The sequence below is a fragment of the Macaca mulatta genome, chromosome 1 (assembly GCF_049350105.2).
Source record: "Macaca mulatta isolate MMU2019108-1 chromosome 1, T2T-MMU8v2.0, whole genome shotgun sequence".
In the NCBI taxonomy this organism is placed as follows: domain Eukaryota; kingdom Metazoa; phylum Chordata; class Mammalia; order Primates; family Cercopithecidae; genus Macaca; species Macaca mulatta.
Genome location: NC_133406.1, coordinates 15,666,957 through 15,693,157, shown reverse-complemented (window position 1 = coordinate 15,693,157; position 26,201 = coordinate 15,666,957). Strand labels below are relative to the sequence as shown.

The 26,201-nt window shown below is 40.7% G+C and overlaps 1 protein-coding gene across 1 annotated transcript in view; it reads left to right on the top strand.

The window, feature by feature from the left end:
- MAP3K21 (mitogen-activated protein kinase kinase kinase 21) overlaps window positions 1–16,638 on the top strand; it is a 54,739-nt gene extending 38,101 nt beyond the window's left edge. Inside the window, 5 exon segments of the mRNA NM_001265676.1 lie at window positions 3,658–3,780; window positions 7,504–7,654; window positions 8,023–8,120; window positions 10,851–11,630; window positions 13,844–16,638. Coding sequence (NP_001252605.1) covers window positions 3,658–3,780; window positions 7,504–7,654; window positions 8,023–8,120; window positions 10,851–11,630; window positions 13,844–14,223 — 1,532 coding nt within the window. The 3' untranslated portion in view covers window positions 14,224–16,638.
- Window positions 16,639–26,201: the final 9,563 nt, after the last annotated feature.

Sequence of the window (26,201 nt, the reverse complement as noted above, 5' to 3'; positions counted from 1 at the left end):
CAACTGCTCTGCCCTGGTCACGTCTTTCAAAAGGAATGACTCGGGGCCAGGTGCAGTGACTCACGCCTATCATCCCCAGCACTTTGGGAGGCCAAGGCGGGTGGATTGCTTGAGCCCAGGAGTTCAAGACCAGCCTGGACAACAAGGTGAAACCCCATTTGTACAAAAATATACCAAAATTAGCTGGGAATGATGGTGCGTGCCTGTAGGACCAGCTACTCAGAAGGCTGAGGCAGGGAAATTGCTTGATCCAGGGGAGGTCAAGGCTGCAGTGGACTGAGATTGCACCACTGCCCTCCAGCCTGGACAACAGAGTGAAATCTTGTCTTAAAAAAAACAAGTAGGGCTCAGCAGATGGAGGAGCCTTCCATTTGGGCTTTCCTTTCTGTTTGGTTTGTCTTCCAAATCTCCCCTATCCTGCTGTGTATTCCTCAGCAACTCACTTCAAGCACCAGCGTGATCCTGCAGATGAACCCTGCATAACTTTCTCCATCAACAAACACTTGAGGATCTGCTGTGTCCCCAATACTAGGGGTGATGATAAAATATATATGCAGTCTCTGCACTCATGTCTCTCACAGAGAAAGTATTTATTCAGCAAAGTTTGCTAAGTACCTGTAATGTGCAAGGCACCGTGCCAGTCTGAAGTCACGGAGACCGTCATGGTCTCTGCCCATAGAGCACTTACCTTATATTGAGGGAGGGGGCAGAACTTAAGCTAATAATTAAATACTTGTTTGCTTTCTATAATATTAGCTGCTGTGAGGGAAAAGTCACATGACAGTGATTAGTGCAGATGTAACCTGGTCTAAGGTGATCACAGAAGGCTTCCTAACGGAGTTGAAAACCAGCCTGGGCAACACAGTGAAACCCTGTCTCTAGTAAAATACACACACACACAAAAATTAGCCAGATGTGGCAGTGTGCGCCTGTAATCTCAGCTACTCAGGAGGTTGAGGCAGGAGGATTGCTTGAACCCGAGAGGTGGAGGTTGCAGTGTGCCTAGACTGTGCCATTGCACTCCAGCCTGGGCGACAGAGCAAGACTCCATCTCCAAAAGAAGAAGTAACATTTAAATTGAGACTCGATACGGGAATTTACCAAATACAGAACATGAAGAAAGAGAATAGGCTGAGAGCACATGTGGAAGAAACTTGGTTTCTTCCAGGAATTGAAAAAAGTTCAGTGTGGTTTGAACAGGGCTCAGCACACTGCCCTATGGACCCAATCCCGCCTCTACCTGCTTTGTACAGCCATGAGCTCAGAATGGGTTTTACACTTTTAAATGCTTGAAAAAAATCAAAGAGGAAGAAGAATACATCATTGTACCTGACATGATATGAAACTGATATGAAATTTCAATATCCATAAAGATCGTTTTACTGGGACACATTCATCTTTGTGTTGACTGTGCCTGCTTTCCCTCACGTCGGCAGAGTCAGGCAGTTGTTACAGAGACTGTGCAGCTCACAGAGCCTAAAATGGGGCATTTTGCAGAAGGAGTGTGCTGACCCCTCTTCTAGACCATGACGAGTGAGAGGAGAAAAGGGCAAGATGAGGCTGGAGCAGAAAGAAGAACTCAGACTCAGGTTTGCAGGGACTTACAGAATGTGTTATAATTTTAATCTATAACTTAAGAATCATGAGATGCCTTCGAAGGATTTTAAGCAGGGGAATGACGGTTAGGCATATTAAAAATGCATCTGGCTGCTGTGAGGTGGACTTGGGGGGCCAAATGTGGATGCAGGAAGATGGACACAAGGCATTGTAGCAGGCTAGGCATGACATGGTGATGGCCGTGCAGATGAAGAGGAAAAAAAAAAAAAACCATTTATTTAGCATTTATTATGTCCCAAGCCCTGTGGTAAGTACTTTTTATACTTCTTTGCACTGAATTTTTCATACCAGTCCTGTGAAATAGTAATAATTGGTTCTTTTCCATTTTTGTCAGTAAAGATACTGAGACTTCAAGACCTTCAGTTACTTTCTCAAAATTCATATGGCTGTGGTAGAAATGAGATTCAGATCCACGTTTGCTAACTCCATAACCTGGAATATAAATTCCTCTACTACAAGAAAAATATATAGCACAGAATTTACCTGATATTTTGTGCTTGGTGGATATGTGGGGTAACGGAAAAGATAATATCAAGAAAAGTATTCAGATTTCTAGTATGAATAACTGGATAGCTGTCTTTGCTTACCAACTTCCGAATCCTCTTCATCTCAAATAGCAGTTCGTTCATTAAAGTTCTTTAAAGTATAACTTCCAAAAAGGTAAGTTATAGGTCTCTTGCAAATATGCAATGGGCATATGTCAAAGATTTTTATTAAACTCATTAATCATTGAGGAACCAGGTAAAACCAATTCAAATGAGAATTTGAAGAGTGAGGTATTTATGGGCAAATTAATAGAGGAATGCAGGATTCGATTGCTGGGTTAAAAGCAAACCTGGCTGAGGTCTAATATGGCAATAAACCATTTGGGATTGTCTTTTTCTCCAGACAGAAGTTATTTGCATCATCACCAGACAAAATCTACAAGTTAACCTCTGCTCTCACCTAGTTATAAAAATAACTCAGTCAATAGAAAAACAATCAATCAAAGGTTAAGCTCAGCTCTGCACTGAAAGAATATCCAGTAATGTCATTTACCTCCTTCCAAGTTGTTAATGATTTTCCTGATAGTTTATAAAGTTTTCCCTGACACACCCCTCTTTCCTCTGGCAATATTGCTTTCTCTTCCATATGAACCTATAGATCTTGGTCTATCTCTACCGTACTACAGCTAGATAATAAGAGTCAGCATTTGTAGAATGCCTAGAGTACAAAATGCTTTTAATTTACATTTTCTGTTTTATTCACCACCACCACAACCATGTGAAATATCGTTGCTCACTTTAGCAGGTGAAGAAACAGGCTCAGGGTAGTTGCTTACTGGTTTGAGGTCCATAGCTTGTTATATTATGAGAACCAGGACTCATTTAAATCCAGGGCCATTTCAATTTAATTTAATTTATTTATTTATGTATTTATTTGAGACAGAGTCTCTCTCTGTTGCCCAGGCTGGAGTGCAGTGGTGCGATCTCAGCTCACTGCAATGTCCATCTCCCAGGTTCAAGTGATTCTTCTGTCTCAGCCTCCCAAGTAGCTGGGATTACAGGTGTGTGCCACCATGCCTGACTAATTTTTGTGGTTTTAGTAGAGATGGGGTTTTGCCGTGTTGAACAGACTGGTCTCAAACTCCTAGCCTCAAGTGATCTGCCCACCTCAGCCTCCCAAAGTATTGGGATTTCAGGTGTGAGCCACCACGCTCAGCCTTAATTTTATTTTTAACTATCTCAGACTGAATGCAGATAACTCTTTTTTCCCAGGTTATAAATTCTTCAATGATTCGTGACTTTCATATTTTCCTATGTTTGTGTGTGTGTGTGTGTGTGTGTGTGTGTGTGTGACTATACCCAACACATAAGTTCTGAATCATTATTTATTACTTAAATCCCGAGAAGTAAGAAACCAAAATAAGAAATCGATTCTGCAATATATTTTGCAGTTAGGGTCTGACCATTTTTGTTTTGATTGCTGTGCGCCAAAGACATGGCTATGAAGATAATGGAAAACCATGAAATATCAGTTTTCCCTTTTTGCATCCAACAGATTTCCAGCACAAGATAACCGTGCAGGCCTCTCCCAACTTGGACAAACGGCGGAGCCTGAACAGCAGCAGTTCCAGTCCCCCGAGCAGTCCTACAATGATGCCCCGGCTCCGAGCCATACAGTGTAAGCTTTCTGCACTGCCACGGGGGCTCCTGTGTTGATTTCTCTCCTTTGACTTGACTTGGATTCAAATTGAGCAGATGTGTTTTCATAGCAGGTTGTAAATGAGCGTGGGACATTTCATAGGTGCCACGACTATTAGAGAAACAAAGTTTGAGCATAGGTTCCTTAGTCTAATTTCTACTCACAACAAATGAATTTTAGATGCTAGGCAGTTGGTGATGCGACCTGGCCCTGGAGTAGAAAGTGAAACACCACATCTCGAGACATTTTGTTAAATACTTGCATGCAGTGTTAGCATAGCCTGATTATATCACCAGCCATTTGTGTCAGGATACTTTGAAAAATGAAATCAGGACTTCAGGATTACTTCCATTTCTTTCTTTGTTTTGTGAGGGGAAAAAATTGTTGCCTTTCAGGATTCAACTTTAATTCACTTTAGGTTTGACCAACCTAATACTTAAAAATTCCTGGTAGTATTTTGGTTTTAGAACAGGCATTCATCCTGGAGGGGAGAGTACAGACAGCTGATGTGCCTGGCACCTTTGCATTGTGAGAGTTTCAGTGAGGCTATGAATCAGAGTTTAGTGGATGAAATAAAATCACTAATTTTTTTCAAAGGTGAGTCCAAATAAACCCCTGAAAGTAGGCTAAGCAAAAGAAGAATGTGATTAATGCGTGTGTCTGTAAGTAATGTGGTAATTAGCCTAAGTTTGTGTTAAACCATGCATTTAGATCCTCTCTTTTCTCCACCAGACTTAATTCCCTGCTGTTTACCCATCCTTATTTGGAGAAAAAAAATCCAAAAGAAAATTTTGTCTAATGAGGCTTGCGTGGAATCTCATTTTTTTTTTCCTCTTTTGATAATGAAAACCTTGGCACTGGCAGAGATTTCTTTTGCAAGTTCCTGGACACCAGGATCCCCACAGAGAAACAGGATCTAAATGAGGCTGTAGTTTTAGAACTTAAAGGACTGTCATTTATTATAACTGATTTGTTTCTCTGAGAATGCATTTTGCATAAAGCCATACCTCAAACCTTGCCTTTGCCTAGGCAAAGGCCTAATTAACGGAGGCAGAAAGGGCTCCCAGGCTGTTCTCCCAGCTCCACAAAGGGACGAGCAGATGGGACACCGTGCCAACCCCGCTTTTGCGTGGCCACTCCTCTGCCCTCTTTCCTGTGTCTTCACCTGCTCTGGGGAAAACCACCTCACAGAAGCCGGAAGTGGTACTGGGCAGGCCAGGCTGGGCCCAAGATGTGTACCAGTTAAAGCAAATAATTCGGGATTTCAAATGAATTCCAATCCTCTAAAGTTGAAATGCAGCCAGCTTAGGGAGGTGCATCCTTGGTGCTCCTTCTCAGAAGTCACATGGTGGAAAGGTTCTAATCCAGCCTTCCACACAGGACCAGCTCTGTGTGTGGCAGCCGTTGGCTCAAGTTCTCCAGCCCGGATGCTGCTCGTCTTCACTGGGACTGTCTTCGTGTCTGTGTACACCCCCATTCAATTCTGACAGCCTCATCGAGTGGACCCTTTTATGATCCCCAAATAAGGGACATAGAAGTTACCACTAAACTGGCCCAAGTTGGTAGCTACTAAGTGGTGAAGCTGGATTCAGACACATCTTCTGAGTGTAGAGTTCACCATCCATTTCCGGCTTCTTAGTACAGGAAAAGTTCAATCAATATGGAAACAAAAGAGAAACGAGGAGCAAATCAAGAGGGGAAGGAAAATAGGAAGTGGGAGGAAGGTGAGGAGGCTAAAGCTGAGAGTGTAGATAGCTCTGGGAGCGTAGATCGGTCAGTCAGTCCTACAGCTGAGATGAGCTCCGGTCTAATAACCCCCGGCTGAAAGCTTTTCCGGTTCTGCTGCCTTCACTTAAATGAAAACTGCTCATCTGTTTATCGCTCATTCTACTGTAAAACTTTTACTTTAATAAAAAGAATGAACAACTGATTCAAGATTGTTACACACACACATATACATTTAGGCATGCATCCACGTTTTTTTTTTTCTTTGAGATGGAGTCTCACTCTGTCACCCAGGCTGGAGTGGTGCCATCTCGGCTCACTGCAACCTCTGCCTCCCGAGTTCAAGCAATTCTCCTGCCTCAGCCTCCCGAGTAGCTGGGATTACAGGTGCCTGCCACTACGCGCAGCTAATTTTTGTACTTTTAGTAGAGACAGGGTTTCACCACCTTGGCCAGGCTGGTCTTGAATTCCTGACCTGGTGATCCACCTGCCTCGGCCTCCTGAAGTGCTGGGATTACAGGCGTGAGCCACCGTGCCTGGCCTAAGCACATTTATATGCACAGACACTTGTATATACACACATATATGTATATTTTAAAATTTGGAAAATATAGAAACACACGTAAGTAACCAAACATCATCCACAATGTGTCCAGTTTTACAAAGTGATATAAAGGAGCTAAATTTCCCTCTACATAGCAATCCTCTCTATTAAATTTAAACACTTTAGTAAGTTTGGTATCTGTGTTTAGTAATTTCTCCTCTGTGTATGTATGTGTGTATATACAGGCATCCATAAACACATAATTTTTAATGAAAGTGGATTATAGGTAATATTAAATATAATATAAACATTATATATCATTATCTGTACCTCATTTTTATTATAGTCACAGAGTATTCCACTGTATATCAAAATATTTCAAACTGTTTTTAGAACATCTAGTGTGTTTCAGATATTTTTCCCGTAAGTGTGTGGTAATAATAGCAATTTTCCTCAGTGATTTCCAAATCACTTTTTTTTTTTTTTTGAAACGGAGCCTGGCACTGCCCCTGGGCTGGAGTGCAATGGTGCGATCTCGGCTCACTGCAACCTCTGCCGCCCGGGTTCAAGCAATTCTCCTGCCTCAGCCTCCTGAGTAGCTGGGATTACAGGCGCCCACCACCACGCCCAGCTAATTTTTTGTATTTGTGGTAGAGACGGGGTTTCACCATGTTGGCCAGGCTGGTCTTGAAGTCCTGACCTTGTGATTCGCCCGCCTTGGCCTCCCAAACTGCTGGGATTACAAGTATGAGCCACAGTGCCCGACTGCAAATTGCTTTCAAGTGCACTTAAATTAGAGGGGTGGTATGTAAGTGTTTAGTAAAATGTGGATATTAAAAATGAATATACATCATCCTGTGAGGTAGTGAAAAAAGCAAGACATGGAAAACTTAAATATTTTCAAGTTTTAAAAGACAACTGTAACCAAAGTGTTGTCATGACTGAGTGGAATTGTGAAGACCAAAAAATAAATAAATAAATTGTGACGACCAATGAAAAATTAGTTGAAATTACAATTTAAAAATATATGATGTTTGTGTCTCTAGTTCCAAACTTTAACTGATTTGGTTAAAAAATTAGAGTACTAAGTTCATTTTAAGTTACATGTTTAGTTTGGTGTCCCCTCCCCCATTACAATGAAATCCTAATTGTTGCAAAATGCTAAATAAATAGATTAAAAGGTAATCAAATCTTTGCTGCTAATTTATCTCGAATTTGTATCTTTTCTGTTAACTTACTCCACTTTTCTTGGTGTTTTTATGATCAGAGAAAGAAACTTACCAGAGATTGCGTGAAATAAATAATTTCTCATTGTTTTCGTGTTTTGAGTAAGGTAGTTTCACAACTGATATGATTAATTTAGCTTTTTTAACAAAGCCAATATTGGTTAATATGATAGTTGTGGTTAATATTGTTAATAATGTTCTCTTTAGTGACTTCAGATGAAAGCAATAAAACTTGGGGAAGGAACACAGTCTTTCGACAAGAAGAATTTGAGGACGTAAAAAGGAATTTTAAGAAAAAAGGTTGTACCTGGGGACCAAATTCCATTCAAATGAAAGAAAGAGCAGATTGCAAAGAAAGGTGGGTGTGTGGTATCTGGTGGTATTCATTGTATAATGTGACAAATCCATTCCTGTGTTAATAGCACATCAGCCAGACTTTCAAAAAGCAAGTAAATTAATACAGAGATTTACAAATATCAACTTAATTTTCTAGGATGAATTTATCATGCCACATTAACTAGTATTTAGTTAAGCAGTTAGAATATTTCTGAGATTTTTTTTCCTGTCTCACTTTCAGGTATTATTTGTACTTTGTCAGCCCTTCAAAACTGAGTACAAATGTGTTCTCTTTGCTACCTTAAAAATATTGTTGGCCTGTATCCCCCAAAACCTAATTGGTGTGCTGTGTGCTTCTGTCTTACGAAAAGAAACATTTTTCTCTTGTAGGATAAGACCTCTCTCCGATGGCAACAGTCCTTGGTCAACTATCTTAATAAAAAATCAGAAACCCATGCCCTTGGCTTCATTGTTTGTGGACCAGCCAGGTAAATGTGTTTCAGGAGGTAGGATTTGCTTGAGCCGTCCTTGGCATCTGATTGCGCTGAGGCTTTGCTTTTATAGTCTTATGTGGTCATTAAAGTAGCAGAGGGGAGATTAGCAAGTAATGGCATTTCTTACAGCTTTACTTAAATTCAGAAGTTATTTTCCATCAAGTCTTTATGGCAGGAAGCAATTAGGCTTCACGTGGTTTTGGGAATTTGTAACTCCTCTTCCTTACCAGAAACGTTATTATCATAATTAATTATGTAAAACCAAATTAATTTAGTATAGGAAATATTAGATGTAAAAATACAGACCCCCCGTGAAAGTTCTGCTGAGATTAAGGGGTATCACTCCTTACTATAGTGCCACCTGTTGACATGATGAAATCCAATGAAGCAGGTTAACTATGAAAAACTCACAAAAACTAGCCGGCATGGTGGTGCTTGCTTGTAATCCCAGCTACTCAGGAGGCTGAGGCAGGAGAATCATTTGCACCTGGGAGCCAGAGGTGGCAGTGAGCTAAGATTGCACCGCTGCACACCAGCCTGGGTGATAGAGTGAATGAGATTCCATCTCTAAATAAATAAATAAATATATAAGAAAAACGACTGCTTGGAGAGTTTTACATTGGAATTTCTATTTAATTTAAATGAATCATAATGATTGACTTTCGATATTCAATATTTGTATTCAGTATTCAGTATTAAAAGATTGAAGAGATGGGCCGGGTGCGGTGTCTCAAGCCTGTAATCCCAGCACTTTGGGAGGCCGAGATGGGCAGATCACGAGGTCAGGAGATCGAGACCATCCTGGCTAACACGGTGAAACCCCGTCTCTACTAAAAAATACAAAAAACTAGCCAGGCGAGGTGGCGAGCGCCTGTAGTCCCAGCTACTCAGGAGGCTGAGGCAGGAGAATGGTGTAAACCCGGGAGGCGGAGCTTGCAGCGAGCTGAGATCCGGCCACTGCACTCCAGCCTGGGCGACAGAGCGAGACTCCGTCTCAAAAAAAAAAGATTGAAGGGACGGAAATCATTGAAAAACTTCAAGCACAGTTACTAACACAGAAAATAAAATTGGTCTTTATACTTGATCATTTAGGCAGACTCTTTGGTACTTTGATCAAAGTAAGGATGCTTTAGCAAGACACAATGTAAATTTCTTGAATTTGTTATTGGTACTGTGCTCAATTTCAGAAGCACCTTTGCACTCGCTACCTGGGTTCAGCTTCTCCTTCTGAAGGTTCTCCTTTATGAAGGAAAAGGGAGCTTGGGTCAGCAACGTCAGGGAGTGGAAGGAGTAGGAATGGAGGAAAAAGAGGGCACCCCAAACAAAAGGTACCACAGGGAAGAGCACAGGGTTCTTTGGAGAAAGAAAGCTGGCATCTCAAATTGTTTAGATCAGCAGTCCCCAGCCTTTATGGCACCAGAGACCAGTTTCGTGGAAGACAGTTTTCCCAGGGACCAGTGGGGTGGGGACGGTTTCAGGATGATTCAAGCGCATTACATTTATTGTGCACTTTATTTCTATTATTATTACATTGTAATTCATAATTAAATAATTCTACCACTCTCCATAATGTAGAATCAGTGGGAGGCCTGAGCTTGTCTTCCTGCAACTAGATGGTCCTATCTGGGAGTGATGGGAGATGGCGACAGATCTTCAGACGCTAGATTCCCATAAGGAGCAACCTAGATCCCTCGTATGTGCCGTTCACAGTGGGGTTCACGCCCTGTGAGGTTCTAATGCCACTGCTGAACTGACATGGGGTGGAGCTCAGGTGGTCATGTGAGCAATAGGCATTGGCTGTCAATACAGAAGAAGCTTCACTCGCTCACCTGCTGCTCACTTCCTGCTGTGCAGTCTGGTTCCTAACAGGCCATGGTATCAGTCCATGGCCTGGGGTTCAGGGACCCCTGGTCTAGATCATCAGGCACGTTTAGATATACTAGGATGTAATGTTGGAAAAAATTACAGATGTTATTTGGAAATCAGATTAATGAGTTTGTTGTTTAATTATGCACTGTTAAGCACATATGTGATAAGAATGTTGGCTTCCTCTTAAGCGGGTATAATTTGTAACCTTTGGGATTGTGTAACCTCTTGCGAGAATCTTCTATTTTAATGGTCCCCAAACTTCAGTAAAGTCTTGCTGAAACACAGACCGCTGGACTCCACTCTCCAGAATTTCTGATTCCATAGTCTGGGGTGGGCCAATGATTTACATTTCTACAAATTCCCAGGGGATGCAGATGCTGCCAGTCCAGGCCACACACTTTGAGAACCGCCGATCTGCTACAGAACCGTTAGTTTACACTCAGGAAAGCTGTAGATAATGGAGCCTGACACATGTATTTAGGTGAAGTGAGGAAAAGAGCACATTTGGTGACATATTTAGTGATTACGTGCCTATGGTTGTGCATTTTTGTGTTTTGATGACTGTTTCTACGATAGTGTCTAATATTGATAATGATGAAGAACAGCTTCTCGAAGCACAGGAAACAGGAGATGGCTAGCTTGCTGGTTCCTCTGCAGGGAACCTTAAGTTGTAGGGCCCTGGAGACTTGTTCCGTGGAGCCCTCCTAGATAAATCATTTGCAAAAATGAAAAGGGCTGCATGTGTTTTGATTTAAAATATGTATTTATTATATTTTAGCTTTACTTTACAATCTTGTTTAAATGACTTTTACAGTAAAATGATACTACAGTGTGTGTACTTATACCTTAATTTAGGGTCCTGTGAAGAGCCAAAACTTTCCCCTGATGGATTAGAACACAGAAAACCGAAGCAAATAAAATTGCCCAGTCAGGCCTACATTGATCTACCTCTTGGGAAAGATGCTCAGAGAGAGAATCCTTCAGAAGCTGAAAGCTGGGAGGAGGCAGCCTCTGCGAATGCTGCCACAGTCTCCACTGAGGTGACTCCTATGAATAATCTGAGTAGATCCCCCCAGAGAAAGAAAACGGAGTTGGCTCTGTACGGGTGCACCGTCCTGCTGGCATCAGTGGCTCTGGGACTGGACCTCAGAGAGCTTCATAAAGCACAGGCTGCTGAAGAACCATTGCCCAAGGAAGAGAAGAAGAAACGAGAGGGAATCTTCCAGCGGGCTTCCAAGTCCCGCAGAAGCGCCAGTCCTCCCACAAGGCTGCCGCCCACTGGTAGGGAAGCCAGCAGCCCACTGTCCCTGCCACGGACAAGTGCCCTGGGCATCCTCTCCACGCCGTCTCTCTCCACAAAGTGCCTGCTGCAGATAGACAGTGAAGATCCACTGGGGGGCGGTACACCTGTCACTTGTGACTCTGAGATGCTCACTCCGGATTTTTCTCCCACTGCTCCAGGAAGTAGTCGTGAGCCAGCCCTCATGCCAAGACTTGACACTACTCGTAGTGTGTCAGGAAACTTGCCCACTTCCTTCCTAGAGCAGACTTGTGGGAATGTACCTTACTGGGCTTCTTCAAAAGATAGACCATCACATCACAGACGGACCATGTCTGATGGGAATCCGACCCCAAGTAGGTTGCATGAATTAGGTAAAAGCATAAAACACTGCTGTAGAGATGAGTATGTGAAACAGCATGGATTTATGATTTTTATCTTTTCCTGGGGATGACATTTAATAATTTGTTTTTACTGTTCATGTAGATCTTAGAATCTTACCCGTCTCTTATTTGATTTTAATTTAACTGTGATTTGGATTCTGGGAAAAGTGTAATTGAAGTTCAGTAACTGAAACCTATAATAGCATATCAAAGCAGAAAGAGCACATGGAGAATAAGCACCCAGCCCCCTTGCATTACGAAAAAGACAAGCCAGCTGCCCCCGTTAGAACCACGGGTGAGTGGGAGGGCTGGAACTGAAACTGGCCTCTCGCCTCCCACAGGCCTTGTCTGCTCCACTGCTGCACACATCATCGCTCGGTTTCTGTTGGAACTGCGCATAGCAGGTGTATCAGCTTGCTAGGGCTGCCACAACAGAGTACCACAGCCTGGGGGGATGTTCAGCAGAAACTCATTGTCCAACAGTTCTGCAGGCTGGAAGTCATATCAAGGTGTCTGCAAGGTTGGTTCCTTCTGAGCTCAGCCTGGCTTCTTGACTTCTAGACAGCCATCTTCTCCCTGTGTTCTCACACAGTCTTCACTCTGAGTGCATCTGTGTCTTAATCTCTTCTTAGGACATCAGTCACACTGGATTAAGGTCCACTCTAATGACCTCATTTTACCTTAATCACCTCTGTACAGACCCTATTCCACATACAGTCACATCTGAGGGACTAAGGGTTAGGGCTTCTGCTTAGGAATTTTGTGGGGACACAGTTCACCCCATGACAGCAAGTATTACCCTGTTGATGTATGTTACACCAGACAGTTCCATGAGGTGTATGTCCAGATATGGAAGCTCTGAAAGAAAAGAAAATCAAATTTTTAAATAGTTTTTTTAGTCTATTCAACAAGAGGGGCTTGGCAGAAGGCAACCAGTGGTATTTCCACAGCACTTTATAGATGTTAAAGCCCTTGGACATAAATTGTCTCTTAGTTTTTATGGCAACTCTATTATATGCAAGAGAATTCAAACTTATGGAAAATTAATGTTATTCAAGATCACACAATTAGGAAGTAGTGGTGTCAGAATTTAAACCCGGGATCTTTCTGCTGTATCACAGTGTCTCACTCCTCCTCAATGCACTGTTTTTTCCATTCCTAAAATTCATTGAGTATTGACGTGACTGGATCATGCCATCGTGTGCTAGAACGTATTCAGCTTTGAGATTTCTGGGGTTAAGTGGCACTTAAATACGACATTTGAGGAGATAATATGGGTACTTTGGAAGAATGTGGGATTTTGAGTCATAGGACAAAGGTTCAAGTTCTAGTTGTACCATTTGGTAAGTTTGTGATGCTGGGAAACTTATGTAGGCTGCTTTCTTGTTTGAATGTCTTAAAAAACTTTGTAGTGCCATGGTTAATGGTATGGAAGCTATCTGGGCTCAGATCTCTGCTCTGCCACTTATATGCTGAGTGAATTTGGTCAAATCACTTAAACATTTTGTGCCTCAGTTTCTTCATTTATAAAATGGGAACAATAACAACAATGTATCTATCTAATACTATACTTACCTAATCTCTACAATTGAGATTGTGGTAAAAGTCAAATGGCACACTAAGTGCTCTGTAGAGCTTGAGTATTATTTATTTTGTAGGTGAACATAATTACAATAACCTTATATACTTGTCATGAATATTAAGTGAGGTAATATATACAAAAAATGCTTTTTAAATTTTAAAATGCTATGCTAGCATTGGTTATAAAGCTATATTAAGACAAACTGCTTCCATTCTTTTTATTGTTCTCTTCTTTTTAAATATTATTACATCTGGATATTATGTTTGCCATATTATTGTTCATCACCTTTAGATAAATTGGTTTATTATCTTTCTGTAGGTCGGTAAGTATTGGTAATTTATAATTGCACAAGGAAAAATTCTAGCACAGTAATCCCATATGAAAGCGTATTTTTCTCTAACTTATAAGCCAATAATTATTTGCTAAAGTGGTAATGACATTAGTCAGTTCTTCAGTACAAACAAGAAAAGAGGCAACATGTAAAAGTCCAACCACTTTTCCATTTTCATCAGTTTTGTCAAATCATAATCTACAGTGAAGTTTATAATCATGTTGACGATCAAGTTTCTTTCTAACTGCATACTGTCTTGGCTTTCTCAACCAGCTGGTGCAGCTATTATCTCAATCACTGGAGCCTCTGCACTGCCACTGTGCCCCTCACCTGCTCCTCACAGTCACCTGCCAAGGGAGGTCTCACCCAAGAAGCACAGCACTGTCCATATCGTGCCTCAGCCTCGCCCTGCCTCCCTGAGAAGCCGCTCAGATCTGCCTCAGCTGGCACAGGCTGCCTGTGTAGTGGGTCGCCCAGGACCACATCCCACCCAGTTCCTTGCTACCAAGCAGAGGACTAAATCCCATGTGCCTTCATTACTGGATGCTGACGTGGAAGGTCAGAGCAGGGACTACACTGTGCCTCTGTGCAGAATGAGGAGCAAAACCAGCCGGCCATCTATATATGAACTGGAGAAAGAATTCCTGTCTTAAATTAAGTGCCTTACTGTTGTTTAAGCATTTTTTTTAAGGTGATCAAATGAACACAATGTATCTACCTTTGAACTGTTTCATGCTGCTGTGTTTTCAAAAGCTGTGGCCATGTTACTAAATTAGTAAGGTATATCCAACTTCTCAAAAAATGTATATGATTGCTGTTAGCCATGTCTATTGTTTTTCCTCTGGATTCTTTTCTTATAACTTGGAATATACAAAAGTGTAAAACAAGAGATGTGCACCAGTGAAAACTATGCTGGGTGGAATTACCTTCAGCACAATGTTAATGTTTTTGTTCTCATTTGTGTCTTTGTCCATTTGTACACAACAGAAATTGTAATGAGCTTCACTATTGTTGCTTCTTTCCTTCCTTTTTTTCTTTTTCCCTTTCTTTCCTTTTTCGTGTCTTGTTTCTTGTTTTTTTCTTTTCTTTTAGTTTCTTTTCTTAATTGTCATTTGTGCAACAAAAAGCCAAGAAAGAGCTTTAGTTTCTTGGTAAGAATAATGTGATATTAGTAAGTAAAGGTTTTTAAAAGTCTGATGACTGGAATAGGTATAGAGTCCTGTTTAAACTACCTAACCTTGGCTGTGGGCCGACAATGCATAAATATGTCCAGTTCTAACTTACATTATGCAATGATATTTCTCCCTGAGGAAATGATATGGAATGTAACTTATAAAAGCTTTACTGAATTTAAGTTATAAATATTTTATTCATTAGAACTCCAAAATAGATGTTCAAAGTTCAATCCTTGCCATTTGGCTGAGACCACATGGTGTGCCCCTGAGCGAGGCTAATCTTTCCATTTTTCCTATAGAAAACATTTTTCCTTCATCCGTAGCCATTTATTTGACATTCAGAAGTGGAAAGCTTTTTCATTCTCCAGTAGGACTTTTAAAAATTGTTACAGATACCTAGCTCTTCACAGATATCATGTATTGTAAACAGTCGTGTGTTTTAATTTTATTTTTCTCTATTAAATGCATAATTATCCTAATAATCCCAAAGACACTGACAACTCAAGGAATAGCAGTACAGTACTGTTAGAAGTTAAATATGTTGTTGTTATTTCACATTTCATTTCATTGTTGATGAATGTTAGACATCTGTTGAAATAAGCTTATATGGTGGAAATGGCAACTATATTATGAATTATTTTCAGAAATGGACCTTTGAATAGCAGATCAGGATTTAAATAATAAAATTATTTATGAATCACTTTTATGGTCATACATATATGACACAAACCTGGAGTTACTGGTGGAGAAATGGCTAGCCGAGGGCTCGGTAAATTTGCCTGGGTTTCTTACGTTAAATGTATTGTGCTTCCCTTCTGCCTCTAGAATATGGCTCTTTAGAAGACGGACAATCGATATTTAAGTTTTTCCAAACAATGAAAAACTAAATTAAAAACATCGCTTGATGTTTCATTCAAACTTACACCTTGCTAAAGGTTTACTGAATAACTGATATGTCAGCAATTTAAAATAAATTCAATCATATGTGATAAAATATCACCTATAATAGAAGAAAAGGAAAATCATATTAGTTGGCAATTTTGAAGCATTGTGGTTGCCTAACAGGTATATCCAGCAGACGAGAAACAGTATGAAAGGATTGTATTAACATGGTGAGTTTTGCCCCTAGCAAAACTACGTAGCATTCTGGATTCTTGCAGTAAAGTTTCAGGTACTTAATACATTTTCTTATTTTATCATCCATTCTATGATTCGGCTTCACTTTGGGTGGTTATTGAATTATGTAACAGAGATTTGGTTTTCCCAACATGTTATCACGTTTGAAACTATGATTGCTTTGTATTCAGTCCTTTTGGAGCACGTAGCTTCCAGCTCAAGGGTAGAGGAAATATATACCTAAAATGATCCATACATGAAAGAAAAAGGATAGAAACTATGTCCTCAGTTTTGCTTCTACCAAAATATCTCCTGTATGTGTGTGCATGTGTGTTTGGATGTGTGTGCATATTAGTAAATGTGTATTTGCACGTGTGTGTTGGGGAGTGTATGTGATCTGGGTGTTTATCTCTGTCATTCCTCTTTAGCTTTATTTTAGTCAACTCTACGTTATGATGAATTTCAAAATGAAGCTGTATTAAAATAATTGCAGTATAACAATTCAATCTCTCATGTTACTGCAGATAGTTCACTTTTGCTGCAATCTATTGTACATTTGCAATTTTCTGTGTTAGTAAACTTAGCAGAATCTGGTTATTTATTTTTGCGTAGGCTTAATGTTCACTGAAAGATAAGCCAATTACTGTTAGTAAAAAATTAAGGTGCTCCCACTGCAGAGATTTAAGGCCTGGGCCTAATGTGCTGTATTATGAAGCCTTGTGACTGAAAAATATGTTTACATATGTTGTCTATTTTTTTAATAAACTTTTATAGCTGGTCTATTTGCTCAGTAGCTTTGATCATCTGATTATTGTGACTATAGTTTGCAATGGTTTATTTTGTATTCAATAAGAAAAATTATGTTAATAAAGATTATTGTTTAATAAGCCAGGTATTAACCTGCTAAATTTATTAGATTGAAAATCACTAAATGAGTCATTCAATTAAATACATCAAAAAAGGTAGAATGAAATGTTTTATTTAAAATTTTTTTGGTTTACATATGCATTGAAAGGTTGTATTTCACGGTGAGCCTTTTGCAAGTGCAGCTTTTCAGAAGACACACTTTTGCACAGTGAAATTAGGATGTGAAAAAATTCTCAGTGATTAATGAGACATGCTGATTTTATTGTTTAATTTTATATTTAAATCAAGAATTTCGAACACCACCTAACATGTAGAAATTCTTACTAAGTGATAAAAGCTTGAGTGAATGAGGAAAGCAGATCACAGGACTTCGTGCAGATCATAGCATTACCCCACCATATGGGAGGGAGCGAAACGTAACATGCATTGAATATCTGCTAAGTATGGGGAACCCTCCTAGATGGCTATAGAAGACACCTCCTGTAATTATCTTTATTAAAAATTGTGAGATAAGGCCGGGCACATTGGCTCACGCCTGTAATCCCAGCACTTTGGGAGGCCGAGGCGGGTGGATCGAGAAGTCAAGAGATTGAGTCCATCCTGGCCAACATGGTGAAACCCCATCTCTCTTAAAAATGGAAAAAATTAGCCTGGCGTGATGGCGTGTGCCTGTAATCCCAGTTACTCAGGAGTCTGAGGCAGAAGAATCGCTTGAACCTGGGAAGTGGCGGTTGCAGTGATCCGGGATCGCGCCACTGCACTCCAGCCTGGTGACACAGCGAGACTTTGCCTCAAAACAAAAACGCAAACAAACAAACAAACAAGCAAAAATGAGATAAGTAATACTACTCCTATTTCATTAGATATGAAACAGACACAGAAAGGTTTGGTAAATTTCTAAAGACCCAGTCTGAGTCAAATGATCACCATCTACCTGTTCATACCTGTGGTTAATAGTTGTAAGCATGGTGTAGAAGATGAGGACAACTTGCGAATGAGCTTTGTAAATGTTATCTAAAGCTAAGGTAGTTTCTCTCTCATCAAAAAGTTAAGAAATCTAAAAATGTATGAGTACTGTTGAAGTCAAATAAGATATAGAGATGAATACTGAAATTTGAAATGTTTTATTTAGGAAGCAAGAATTGCAATTCAGGGCAAACACAGAGACCAGGCAATCTTCAGTATGACCAAAGAACAAAGAGACAGTTGGGAGTTTTATTAGAGAATTGTTACATACTGTTTTGAAACAAAGCTCATTGGCACTAGAGAAGCTTTTGGACTCTGGCAAGCTCTGGTTGGTGAGTGACGGCAGGAGTAAAACAAGTCTTAGAGTCACAACTGGTTGCTTCAGCAGCTACTGGGTAAAACTGGCCCTGGGGTGACAGCAGGCCATTTCAGCCGCTGTGCTTGTAGAAAATAAATTCGTGGAGTAGGTGCTATGTCCCCCAAGTGTGTTTTCCTCCCTGGCCCCTCAACTCTGATTTAATTGAGTATGTATGGCAAGAATTACCCAATTTGTATTATTAACTTTCACAGTACTTATTTAAAAATGAAACACTATATTAGCTAACAACAGTTTATACAATGGAAAACTTACTAAGTAAGTGTAAAATGCAATAGAAAGGAGTAAAATATGCATATCTGATAGATCAACTCAGAGAAATGAGGTAATCTGTTCAATAGGTTCATAAATGCCATGTTCTGAATATGTCCCTCAAAATTCCTATGTTGAAATCCTAACCCTCAAAGTTTTGGAATTAAGAGGTGGGTGGTGATTAGACCATGAATTCTCATGAATGGGGTTAATGCCGTTTTAAAAGAGGCCTGAAAGAACCTGTTTTCCCCTTACACCATGTGAGGACACAGTGAGAAGTTGCTATATATACACTAGGAAACAGGCCCACAGCAGACACAGAGTCTGCCAGCACCTTCATCTTGGACTTCCCAGCCTCCAGAACTGTGAGCAATAAATGTGTGTTGTTTAGAAGCCACCTACTTTATGTTATTTTGTTATAACAGCCCAGATGGACTAAGACAATAAATATGGTGAAATTATGTAAGAACTGCAATAGACACATAAAATAATTTAATTGGGCTTAAGCTGTCTCTATTTTTTACTTCTGGAAAGATCAACATGCTGAAACATAGTGAAAGATGAAGTATTTGTGAATGAAACAATGCAATCGGTACCATAGAGTGGAACAAAAACTAGCTATTGTTTTTACGACCAAGCAAAATATAGCAGGTCCACACATAACATTGTTTCCTTCAATGTCATTTTGTTATAATATTAATGAGGAAGAAAAATTGATTCCCAGCTGGGGCTGCTGTCTGTGGGGTGTGCACTTTCTCCCCATGTCTGTGTGGGTTTTCTCAGGGGACTCTGGTTTCCTCCCACAACCCAAAGACATTCATGCCAGGTTAACTGGTGTGTCTCAATTGTGTGAGTGTGAGAGTGTGAGTGTGTGTGTGTGAGTGTGCCCTGCCATAGAATGGGGTTGATTCCACCTTGTGCCCTGAGCTGCTGGCATGGGCTCCAGCCACTTGCAACCCTGAACCAGAATCATTGGGTATATAATTACTTTAAATGGTTTTTGTTAATCTTAGATGTATGTATAGATCACATTTATTGAAATGTTTAGTATTAGAAGTGTTTGCGGTCTTTAGAGATTTAGTGGTGTTTTCGTGACCAGAAATATACCCTAGGAACTTAACTGCTGTTTTTATTAATTTACCTACAGTGAAATTGGTTTTGTGTTACCTTGTTTTGCTTAAAGTCACAGTTTCCAAATACCTATATACAATGTTAAGTGAGGACTTACTGTAAGTAGTTTAGATTAAGGAGCTTCCATACACTGACAAACTCATTCAGTGGCTACTGTGTTAGGCACTATGAAAGAGACATCAGATTAGCAGAGAGCAAGGAACATGAGGCTTGTCCCCTGCCTGGATGGTTTTAATGAGAAACTGTGCTCAGGGCAACTTCATGGACATCATGTGACTTGTCCAGTCACACAGAGCCTCTCACTCAGCTAGTCCCTGAGCCTGACTTTAGTGCTCTGAGAACATCATCTTGAAATTTTTAATAATTTTTAAAGAGGGAGCCCTCATTTTTATTTTGCATGGGCCCCCATAAGTTATGCAGCCAATCCTGACAACAAGTGAAGGGAGTGTTATAAAAGGTGGAGCTTTGATGGCATTAAAGGAGTTCATCTAATCTTGGGTAGGTGGTGGGTGTCAGGGAAGTGTCTGAGGAAGCCAGGATGTCCACTGGATGAGGGATGCTCTGTACAGAGTTGCTAGCTTGTCAAAAGTCCTGGGTCATTTTTCTTGTGCTGTATTCCATATTTTCTCTTTGTTTTTGGCTCTTAGCATCTTTGCCATGACACATCTGGTTATGGATCTCTTTGCGTATGTACTTCATGGAGTTTGTTGAATTTCTTGAAAGTGTAGATTCATGTTTTCAGCACATTTAAGAAGTTTTCAGCCATTTATCTTCAAATACTTTTTCATCTCTTTTTCCTCTCTTCTTCTGCTACTCCCACTACACATACTGGTGTACTTAGTGAATCTAGCATTTGTCTGTGGCTCTGCTTCTTTTCATTCATTCTTTTTCTTTTTCCAGATCATATGATCTGTATTGATCTCTCTTCAAACTCTGATTCTTTAGTTCAAATTTAGTGTCAAAACTAAATTTTTCATTTGGGCTATTATATTTTCACCTCCATGATTTCCATATGATTCTCTTTTATCTCTGTATTGATATTTCTCTATTGGATGAGACATTGTCATCAGACCTTCCTGTACTTCTTTAAACATGTTTTCCTCTAGTAAACTGAACAAATTGATAATGGCTGCTTGGAAGTCTTTGCTATTAAATCTGAAATCTGGGCCCTCTCACAGCTATTTGTTTGCTTTTTCTCCTGGTGTACAGGTTATGCTTTCCTGTTTCTTTGTATGCCTCACATTTTATGCTGAAAACTGAACACTTTAGGTAATTGTGATATTGTGAAATATATATTTGTTCTGCATCCCCGTCTCCCTGCATACAACTTTTAAAATCCTTGCAGTCTCCAAAATGTTAACTGCTTTTTTGTATGCTAATGAGTTGGCTAGTGGCTGTCAGCTCCTAGATGGCTTCAAGATGGGGGCTGGTCACTGGAAAGACCAAGGCATGATTTGAGGGTTGAGGCCTCACCACCCATCACTAGTGCTGAAGGTTAAGTTGGTTGCCGGTGGTCAATGATTGAATCAATTATGTCTATGTAATGAAACCTCCATGTAATCCCAAAAGAACAGAGTTTAGGAGCTTCCAGAAAGCTGAACATGTGAAGGTTTCTGGAGGGTGACACACCCAGGGAGAGCATGGAAGCTCCACAAGCCTCTCCCCTGACCTCACCTTAAACACGTCTTCATATCTCTCTTTTGTAACATCCTTTACAGTAAACAGAAAGTGTTTTTCTAAGCTCTGTGAGCAGCTCTAGCAAATTAATTGAACCCAAGGAGGAGGTCCTGGAAACCCTGATTTACAGCTCCTAGGCCAGAAGCACAGGTGAAAAAACCCTGGAGCTTGCTATTGGCACCAAAATTAGGGAGCAGTGTTGTGAGACTGAGCCCTCGACCTATGGGATCTGACGCTATTTGCAGGTAGATAGTGGCAGAATTGGGCTGAATTAGAGGACACACATCTGGTGTCTGCAGCAGAAATGATTACTTGCTCGATGTGTGAGAAATGCCCCCCAAGGTCCATCTGGTGTCAGAAACATGTTGTGAGTGCACAGTAGAAAAAACTGAATTTGTTTCTTCCACTCAGTAACACAGTTGACCCTTGAACAACACAAGTTTGAACTGCACAGGTCCACTTATGCTCAGATAGTTTTCAATAAAGGTAATACCTAGTGCACCTGCCTCTCCTTCCTCCCCTTCCACCTCCTCCACCTGTTCTGCCTCTGCCACCTCTGACACAGCAAGACCAACTGCTCTTCTTCCTCCTCCTTTCCAGCCTATTCAGTACGAAGACGATGAGGATGAAGACCTTTATGATGGTCTACTTCCACTTAATGAACAGTAAAGACATTTTCTCTGCCTTATGATTTTCTTAACATTTTCCTCTAGCTTACTTTACTGTAAGAATATAGTATAAGATACATATAACACACACAATATGTGTTAATCAGCTTTTTACGCTATCAACAAGGCTTTCAGTCAACAGTAGGCCATTAGTAGTTAAGTTTTTGAGGAGTCAAAAGTCTTGTGTGGATTTTCAACAGTGTTGGGTATTGGTGCTCCTAACCTTCATATTATTCAAGGGCCAACTGTATAATGTAGCAGCTGTGGATACTAATACCCTTCACCCTCTCTCCAGGTCTTGTTTTTGTTGCTGTTTGCTCATTTGTATGGTGATTTGCTAGACTATTTTAATGAAATATATTTCCTTTACCAAGTGAAGCCATTGAAGCCTTTGGTGTCATACCTTAGAAGGTTCAGGCTTGGCCTTGCACACAACCCCCTGGGATGACATGGTTTTAGCACAGCTCTCTTTAACTGTCTCTTCTTTCCCTCATTTCTCTAATAAGCTGTCTGCTTCATTTCACATCACACCCAGTAATTGCTGGCTGATTGCTCTATTATTTTTGCTTATGCCCTGGGGCATACCTTGCTCCACAGTCTACTCCCATTAATTTCAGGCAGGGGTAGTTTGGGGACTGTCTTTAAGGCTTGTTCTGACCCAGGAGGGCTCTTGTTAGCTGTCTCTTTTCATAATTCTCTCTGATAAACTCCATGGCCTATGGTTTAGCTTGTTGCTCTTACTGAACAGCATGGTTTTTGAGACTGTTCTGAGGCTTGAACTTCACCACACTTTCACATAAAATCAGTTGCTTTGGTGACATCTTTGGAACTCTCTGTTCCTGTGAAACATCTTTCTCTCTAGCCAAAATATTTGAGCCATACATGGAGGGTTGGGTGGGATGGCAACTTCTAATCTTCTTGGCTTGCCTCTCCCAGAGTGCAATCTCTGCTCTCCAAGTGAGCTCATGTGAGGACAGTTGGGAAGCCAGGATTCCTCCTGGGATAGAGCCTCCACACTGTGAGTAGAACCTGGGTGGAGGAAAGGAGACTTTGACCTCTTGGTCACACTCACCAGAAATTTAGCCTCTTAAATGTGGAGTTGGAAGAGATAAGAACGGCTGGTGTCCTGTGTCACCCAGTGAAATACCATATCCCATGGTTGCAAGCTGAGGGAAGAGAAAGTCCTGTCTTTTTGTCCAAACCTGTCTGGAGTGGAGTTTCTGCCAAGCTGAGTTGGGATTGGGGGTGGGGATGTAGTGAGGAAGATTGCAAGGAGTTTAGGGGTTGTATGCAGGGACACAGGGAGTAGAACATAGCTCAAATGTCATGGACTCTTGCTGTTTTTACCAAGATTTAGTAGGTTTAAAAAATAAATAAATAAAAATGTCTTCTTTTGCTGTATGTCCTTAAGACAATTTCCATAGGCTTTAAATGTGTTCGTTTTTCCAAATAGTTTTTTTTTTTTTCCTTAACGAGTTATGCTTGTTTCCCGGGAGAGTGGGTTCAGAGTTCCTCACACTGCCATCTTGTAAGTTGGTAATATTTCACAAAGCTGATCACAAATTTCTTTTTGAAGTTTTTTTTCTGATTGGCCCGTGTTAACACCACACATCTAAATTCACGTTTTTTTAATCCCATGGCTGTAAATACATTTTTTCCCCCAAATTTCTGTCTCTAGACCCATCCTATTCTTAGGACTCCACTTGTGTATATCCCGCTGCTTTGCTGTTGCCTCTTCTTGAATATCTAAGGGACATCTCAACCTGGACATGGCCCAGATTAAGTTCTGGATTCACTCCCTCCAGTGAATTTTCTCTTCCTTCAATCTTCTTAGTAAAGAGCAACAGCATCTAGAAATTACAGGTCTCCCTTTACTAAGCCACTCTGAATTTGCAACATCATGAATGTATTTGTATCATTAAGAATTCTTCAGTAAGTTTTTGTAGAATGATTGAATGAATTATTCCCATTTTATAGATGATGAAATGGAAGCTTAGGGAGATCAAAGAAATTGCTGGATTTGAATCCAGCCTGAACAGCAATTATTATTATTATTATTTGTATTATTATTATTTTTCTTCTCTTCCTTCTTCTTCTTCTTATTTTTCTTCTCCTCCTCCTCCTCCTTCTTCCTCTTCTTCTTCTTGTTTTTCTCCTCCTCTTCCTCCTTGTTCTTCTACTTCTTCTTATCTTCATCTTCTTCTCCTCCTCCTCCCCTTCCCCTTCTCCTTCCCCTCCCCATTCCCCTTTTCCTTCTCCTTCTTCTTCAGGAGTTCAAGACCACCCTGGCCAACATGGTGAAACCCTGTCTCTACTAATATATATATATACACACACACACACACATACACACACACACACACACACACATATATAAAAAAAATTAGCCAGTGTGGTGGTGGGCACCTGTAATCCCAGCTACTCATAAGGCTGAGGCAAAGAACTACTTGAACCTGGGAGGTGGAAGTTGCAGTGAGCCAAGATCATGCCACTGCACTCCAGCCTGGGTGACGCAGCAAGACTCTGTCTCAAAAAAAAAGAACAAAAATAATGGAAGAAAGGAAGGAAGGAAGAAAAGAGGGAAGGAAGGAAGAAAAGAGGGAAGGAAGGAAGGAGGGAAAGAAAGAGAGAGAGAAAGAAAGAAAGAAAGAAAGAAAAAAGGAAGGAAGGAAGGAAGGGAGGGAGGGAGGGAAGAAAGAGAGGGAGGGAGGGAGGGAAGGAAAGAAGGAAGGAAGAAAGAAAGAAAGAAAGACAGAGAGAAAGAAAGACAGAAAGAAAGATAGGAAGAAAGAAAGAAAGCAAAGGAGAGAAATTAGCTCACATGCTTGTGGAGCCTGGCAAGTCTGAATTGTGCAGGGCAAGGCAGTAGGCTGCAGACCCAGAGAAGAGTTGCTGTTGCAGATGGAGTCCAAAGGCAGTCTGGAGGTGAGAGATCCAAGATCAACCAGATCAAGGTGTCTGCAGAGCTGGTTTCTCCTGAGGCCTTTCTCCCTGCCTTGTACTGTGTCCTCATATAGTCTCCCTTCTGTATGTGTCTGTGTCTACATTTCCTCCTATGAGGTAATTAAAGTAAAATGAAGTCATATCAGCCCACCCATAAGACCTCATTTTTCCTTATCACCTCTGTAAAGGCCCTATCTCCAAATACAGTCCTGTTCTGAGAGGCTGGGTGTTAGGATTTCAACATATAAATTTGAGGGGGACACAACTTAGTCCATAAAAAACAACGCAGCCCATAACAGAGTGCCATATTATTTAGTATGTCAAATAGATCTGAGAAGGGAAAACTGGAGCCACTGAGGAGAAATTTTTTAAAATCAGCTTTTCTAGCAAGAATAAAGAGGACAGGGATATGTGAGAGGAAGCGCTCAACCTCCAAACAGCACAACTGGCTGTGGAAAGCAAAGAACAAGAGGTTCATTAGGGCAGAACGCCGAGTCAGTTGGGAGACTGTGGGCCACCCAGAGGAAAGGACACATGAGGAGATTGGTGCTTGGTTTTGGACAGGCAACGTCTGCAGTTCTGAATGGTGGAAAAAGTGAGTGGTAGCCAACAAGTAGGTGGAGCTGGAATTTGAGACAGACATCGGAGTTGGACAGAGATTCTGGAGTCATCGGAATTTTGGTGATAGTTGAAGATGTTACATTCAGGGAAAGAATGTAAAGAGAAAAACACTGAGGAAAGCTCTTGTGGAAAGAGTAAAAAGAACCAGAGGAGATGCAAAGAGGAAGGATAACTTATGGGTAAGAAAGACTCAGAAAATAGAAAGCAGTGAAGATCACATCAAACTTCTCAAACACTTAATTCATAACAAAACTTTTTGGACTAATATTATCTAAGAATTAGGCCTCTCCCTGGAGCTATCAGCACTTACGTCCCCACTAAGTGGAATTGGGAAGAGAAGCTGGGTGTGCATCGGGTTTATTAAAAGCAGCAGCCCTGTGAAGCTCCACCTGCCTACAAAATCCCAAGGGGGCAATGTCAATCCAGAAATACATACCATGACTTAGACCATGCCACCACTCCTTACTTTTCCTCCTTCCTGTTCTTTTCTCAAATGTACAGAAAGAGTGAGCATAGTGCACACACCATATTTAAAAGTTCCACATTCCCCAAAACTGTAGGCCAGAGAACCAATATTATATTTGATCATCATTTGACCTCAGACATAGTGATTAATTTTCCAGGCCTCAGTGGCCACCTTGCCCCATCTGCTGCCTACAGATGGCTGCAGGATCTCTGTCAGCAATGTCATGTCCCTCCTGGTGTTAGTCTAGCCTGGCACTGGTTACTTAGCAGCAAGAGATACTGCTATATCACATCTATAAAGGTAGCCAAAATCCAGACTACTGACAAGGATCCAGGAGGTACAATTTTATCACTCTAGCTGTCAAAAAGTCAGA